The following is a 6,204-nucleotide window of genomic DNA, read 5'->3' as shown; positions in this document are numbered from 1 at the left end:
ATGGAAAATGTGCTTCTATTTACAAAAGCTCTAGAGGTATGCCCCAGATATCCTGTAGATGAGCAATACACCCACACTCAGCTTCCTCAGTTGCCAACAGTATTATATGAGCACAATAAATCGGCCACTGTTAATAAAGCCACACCTGTGCATGGTCAGTAAGGACTTCCCACTTTATTTAGATTTCCTCAGCATTCAGTGCTCTTCTCTGCAGGGTGCCCTGGATGCCATCTCTCCATCTCTCCATCTTTCTATCTTTCCATCTCTCCAGAGTCTTCTGCAGGGTTCCATCTCCCCAGAGTCCTCTGCAGGGTGCCATGGATGCCATCTCTCCATCTCTCCATCTCTCCAGAGTCCTCTGCAGGGTGCCATGGGTGCCACCTCTCCATCTCTCCATCTCTCCAGAGTCCTCTGCAGGGTGCCATGGATGCCATCTCTCCATCTCTCTATCTCTCCATCTCTCTAGAGTCCCCTGCAGGGTGCCATCTCTCCAGAGTCCTCTGCAGGGTGCCATAAATGCCATCTTAAGATGTCACTTTAGTTTTCCTTTGCTGTTGTACTGTTTTGGTAAAAGTGACAGTTTCGCTAATTCTGGGTCAGGATATTTTGTAGAGTGACCCCTAGTTGCAGTTTCTATAATTTTTCTCAGGAATAAACAGGGTTAAAGGCTTGGGGTGGAGTGTATGGACATAAAGTCCCCCCACTTATCACAGCATTTCAAGGTCTAAATGACCAACATTGCTTATGCTGATGTTGTTTCCCTGGCCCGAGGGCTTCTACCAGGTGTCTCCACCCGCAGGTGCTCCGTTCACTCCTCCACCCGCAGGTGCTCTGTTCACTCCTCCACCCACAGGTGCTCCGTTCACTCCTCCACCCGCAGGTGCTCCGTTCACTTCTCCACCCACAGGTGCTCCGTTCACTCCTCCACCCACAGGTGCTCCGTTCACTTCTCCACCCGCAGATGCTCTCTTCACTCCTCCACCCACAGGTGCTCCCTTCACTCCTCCACCTGCAAGTGCTCCATTCACTCCTCCACCCATAGGTGCTCCATTCACTCCTCCACCCGCAGGTGCTCTGTTCACTTCTCCCCCCGCAGGTGCTCCGTTCACTTCTCCCCCCGCAGGTGCTCTGTTCACTCCTCCACCCACAGGTGCTCCGTTCACTCCTCCACCTGCAGGTGCTCCATTCACTCCTCCACCTGCAGGTGCTCCGTTCACTCCTCCACCCACAGGTGCTCCATTCACTCCTCCACCCACAGGTGCTCCCTTCACTCCTCTACCCGCAGGTGCTCCCTTCACTCCTCCACCTGCAGGTGCTCCGTTCACTCCTCCACCCGCAGGTGCTCTGTTCACTCCTCCCCCCGTAGGTGCTCCGTTCACTTCTCCACCTGCAGGTGCTCCGTTCACTCCTCCACCCGCAGGTGCTCTGTTCACTTCTCCCCCCGCAGGTGCTCCGTTCACTTCTCCACCTGCAGGTGCTCCGTTCACTCCTCCACCCGCAGGTGCTCCATTCACTCCTCCACCCACAGGTGCTCTGCTCACTCCTCCACCCGCAGGTGCTCCATTCACTCCTCCACCCGTAGGTGCTCTGTTCACTTCTCCACTTAATGCTGTGTTCTTAGGAGGAGTTTGCTGTTCACAGCTTAGTTAGAAAGAGAAAGTCTGCTTCTCTCTCTGAGGATAAAGAACATGCCTAAGTTTCTTCATCATGGGGCTTTATTCTTAGTGTATGAACTCAGCTATCTGGGCCAAGGTTGGGCTCTGGGAGAATTTTCATTTGTGCCACAGATTCAATGGCCAAAACTTCACGTTTGGTTTGGTTTGCTTTGTTTCTTAGTAGATACTTCTTCTGTGGTGCAGTAAGATACCCAGGCCTTATCCTCTGTATTTTCTGTCCTATTCTTAAAGGAACATTCATCCAAGGAGTCCCAACCCAGCTCTACTTACTTGAGAAACCAAGATCTGGACTCCAGGCTACTCAGGGGCTCTTTGACTGCTGTGATCGCCTCTCTCCATTGTTAGCTTGACAGAATCTAGGATTACATAGGAGGCAAACCACAGACATGCCAGCCAAGGAGTTTCTAAAGTGGGTCATAGGGGTCGATGACTGTAGAAGTCCCATGCTCAGCGTGTACAGTGGCATTCCATGAGCCAGCATCCTGCAGTGAATAAAAGGGAAGGGCTGGGTGAGCAGAGGGACTCACTAGTCTCTGCTTCCTGACTGGGGATGCAATGTGGCCAGTTCTCTGGATCCTCTGTTCCTACCACTTCCTGTTTTGATGGCATGTACCATCAAATCAAAGCAGTAATGAGAAAAGTGACTAATACAATTAAACTATTAATCCCAGGCCATCTCAGCAATAACGCAATCCAACAAACAGGTGTGTGGTCATCAATGAGGTGACACATATTTGACATTTCTCTATGTATGCATCAATGTACAAGTTCATCAGGCTTGGAGCTCATTCTGGCCTCTCCATCTTCAGAGGTTAAGACACGGGCAGTCCTGGACTTGGCTGTCGATAGCCTCTTACTCCAACAGTGACATACTGTCTTCTGCTTTCTGCTAACCACTACAGAAAGGTTCGTTCCAGTGGGTACACATACCAGCATTGGAATTACTGAAGCACATTTCTGGGTATGTTCACACATACAAGAGACCATCTTCCATGCAAATCTCTTTCCTTGGGCTGAAGAATTCTTTCAGCTCCAAGGTTGGGTAGGATAGAGCCTTTCCTTCAGTGACTAAGTGGTTCCAGGCGCCTGTAACACCTTTCAGTTATGCTTGCCATATTCTTCCTTACTTCTGGGATCCCAAATCATGATGGTTGTACTGGTTGTCAACTTGACATTTGCTGGAATTAACTAAAACCCCCAATGACTGGGCAGACCTGCGAGAGATGTTTGTGTAATTAAATCATTTGAAATGGGAAGAACCACTTCTAGTCCAAATCTATGAGGAGAAGAACACAGCTTTAATCCAGATCCTTTTAGGTAGGAAGACCGAACTATAATCTGGGCCACACCTTCTGCTGAGAGCCTGCGTAAAGGACATGGGAGAGCTGAGTTTCCCTCGCTGCCTGCTTGATTCTGCCTTGCTAGCAAGGTCATTTCTTCACTGGCATTAGAGCCCATGTCTTCAGGATACCAGTGTAGTAAACACTGATAACCAGCTGAGGCATGCAGCCTCATGAACTGAACGACCACTGGATTCTTGGACCTTCCATTTATAGCAACCGCTGTTAGATTAGCTGAAGCACAGCCTATATGCCATTCTAATAAACCCCCTTTCTATATATATATAGACAGGTTTATTCTGCATGTTCTGTTAGTCTAGAGAACCCTGACTACACAGGTGAATTCCTTCTGAGCTTGCTTACTGTAGACACTTTATAGTGTCTGTTTACAAATGCAAATGACAGGTTTTCACTGCTGTAGTGTCCTTACGCAATACTCTCATTGGCATGAAGTTGACCCTGGGTATGATTTAGTATTACCTTCTGCTCTGGTCCATCTTTTCCGTAGCATCATATAATTGTGATACATTATTTTTGTATGATCTGAAAGCATGGATTGTGGGGTCCCAAACTCAGGTCTTCATGCTTGAGCGGCAAGCACGTTAGCCACTGAGCCACCTCCTGAGTCCCATATCTCTGTGGTTTTATGTTGGTTTATTGAACTTCCTGGTAGACATTTACTCTGTGTGTTCAGTCACTACTTGATTGCTGACTTTTCTGAATTAGCATTTCACAGACATATCACTCTTCTGTTTGGTTTCTTATTCATTTATCCACTTTTTTTTTTTTATCCACATTATCCAAAAGGACATTTTGGTAGATACTGGTCCAGGGGAATTATGAATGAATCCTCTTTGATATAGCCTTCATTCAAAAAATATGAACTCTTGAAAGCTGGGTAAACTTTGCAACTTGCTCCTGTGTCCTTTGCTGTGAATACACTTAGCTTTGCAAAAAGTCACATGACTGAGGCACCTTATCGTTTCATGGCGATGAGTGGTGCTTCCAGATACACAACAAGCCTACCTGCAGTTGGTGCTATCCTGTTTGTGTGTGTGTGTGTGTGTGTGTGTACTTTAAGCTTCTCTATGTGTGATGTTACTGTCATATTGTCATTTGCTAGTGTCAAACGGTCCCCTTATCCTAGACTTATTTACCATCTATACATCTATTTATTTTTTTGCCTGGTCAGATCTTTCATTACTCTGTGAATGTTGCTCAGAATTATTGTTCAGTTTTAAATTATTTGTGTATTTGGGGTTAAAATCTTTTCTAAACTATATTTTTGTAAAGTATCCCCCACCCTATCTTTAGCTTCTATTTTGAGTCTATTAACATTACAATGTTTGAATATTAATTTTATAAATGCCAGTAGATCTAATGAATCAACCTTTGTGAAATGTTTTTTCTTCCTCTCAGTGTGGAGGAAAGCAGCAGGAAGAGAAAAAGGCAGAGAAGCATTGTATAAGAAGTTTAGTGTCCCAGTACTCACTTAATACAGACTGCCTCAACTCCATCCTGGGTCAAAGGTCAGCCTTGGTGTGGAGTGGTCCCACTTCTGGGTTCTTGGTTCTGTATCAGTAACCTGCAGTCTCTTTCCACCCACACCAGGACAGCATCATTATTGAACTTGGTATCAAGCTTTGAAACCAGGAATGTCTTCTAATCTGACCGTTCTAGGTTTCAGTGTCTGGTTAAACACACATTTAAAGTTATCACTGGTATAGCCTGGATGACAACCAACATGCTTGCGGCTTCTTTTATTTGTGGCATTTGCTGTTTTTTCTCTTCTTTTCCCTTAGTTTTTCTTTCTGTTAATTGAGTACTATATGTGAATTTATCTTATTTCCTGTTTTGGACAAGTCATTTTATTTTTAGATACGTTGCTATTACTAGCTCCAGATTCCCCAGTCTATATTTTCTTCCTTGTTTCTGCTTTTGTTTCTTTTCATACAAGGTCTTGCTGAGTAGCTCATGTTGGCCTCCAAGTTACAATCTTCCTGCCTCAGCTTCCAGATCCTGGGATTACAGGTGTGGGCCACAAAAGTTAGCATTCGCTTTACATGTGTATAAAATGGATAACAGAGCACTGCTTATACGCCACACAAAAATCTTTAGAGCATGCCCAGGTGTCCTCTGTCCCCTGTGTCACCACTGCATTCCTGTCCTGTACTCACTCCACCACATGCAACCACCACACTGACATAAGACTGGAGCAGGAGAAGGGTCACAGTGATTATGACTTTTGAGGAAAAGTTCTGAACCAGGTGTCCCTGTGCAGGGGTAGAGTAGAAGTCAGAATGAAACAATATCTCTGAAACCCTTTGTGAAAGAGGGAACACCAGGGACCAGCAGGACCCAGGCATGCAGGAACTCCTCCAGCCCAGTGGCACTGGTTCCTTCCAGTCTGTCTGGGCCAGTGCCCTAAGCAGACCTTGGATCCAAATTTTGTACCTAGTCCCACAGCATCCAGAGGTGTCTCACCTCCCAGGCACTCTGATAGGCCCAGGATCAAAGAATCTGAGGTGAGGAGGACACATCTGTCCCAACACTGAGAGAAGCTGGGACCTGCGGGACCCAGGCACACAGGAACTCCTCCAGCCCAGTGGCTCGGGTTGCTTTGGTCTGTATGGGCTGGCTAGTGCCCTGAGCAGATCTTGGGTGCAAACTCCACAGCCAGTTCCATAACACCTAGAGGAAGCTCCACTCCCAGGCACTCTAACAAGCCCAGGATCCCAGGATCCCAGAATCACAGGATCCCAGAGACAGCTTGACTCTGAGGAGCTCTGACACAACCAGGATCACAGGAAAGACAGGCTCCAGTCAGATTTAGCCAGGGCAGGTAGCACTAGAGATAACCAGATGGTGGTGGTGGGGGTGGGGGAGTTAGCAAGTGTAAGAAAACAATACAAACCAAGGTTACTTGGCATCATCAGAACCCAACTCTCCCACCATAGCAAGTCCTGGACACACCATTACACCGGAAGAGCAAGATTCAGATCTAAAATCACTTCTCATGATAATGATACAGGACTTTAAGAAAGACATAAATAATTCCCTCAAAGAAATACAGGAGAACACAGGTAAACAGCTAGAAGCCCTTAAGAGGGAACTCAAAAATCCCTTAAAGAACTACAGGAAAACACAATCAAACAGGTGAAGGAAATGAGCAAAACCATCCAGAATCT

General features: G+C 46.5%; 1 protein-coding gene across 1 annotated transcript; it reads right to left on the bottom strand.

Moving 5' to 3' along the window:
• Positions 1-776: 776 nt before the first annotated feature.
• On the bottom strand, positions 777-3,513 carry LOC116087502 (glycine-rich cell wall structural protein 1-like). Its single transcript, XM_031366255.1, has 2 exons — positions 3,497-3,513; positions 777-1,641 (listed from the first exon to the last, which is right to left on the bottom strand). The coding sequence occupies exons 1-2, from the start codon at positions 3,511-3,513 to the stop codon at positions 777-779; spliced, it is 882 nt and encodes a 293-aa protein (XP_031222115.1).
• Between the last annotated feature and the right edge of the window lie 2,691 nt (positions 3,514-6,204).

Source organism: Mastomys coucha, unplaced genomic scaffold (assembly GCF_008632895.1).
Source record: "Mastomys coucha isolate ucsf_1 unplaced genomic scaffold, UCSF_Mcou_1 pScaffold13, whole genome shotgun sequence".
Taxonomy (NCBI): domain Eukaryota; kingdom Metazoa; phylum Chordata; class Mammalia; order Rodentia; family Muridae; genus Mastomys; species Mastomys coucha.
Note: the sequence above shows the minus strand (reverse complement) of the source record. Positions and strands in the feature narration are given on the sequence as shown.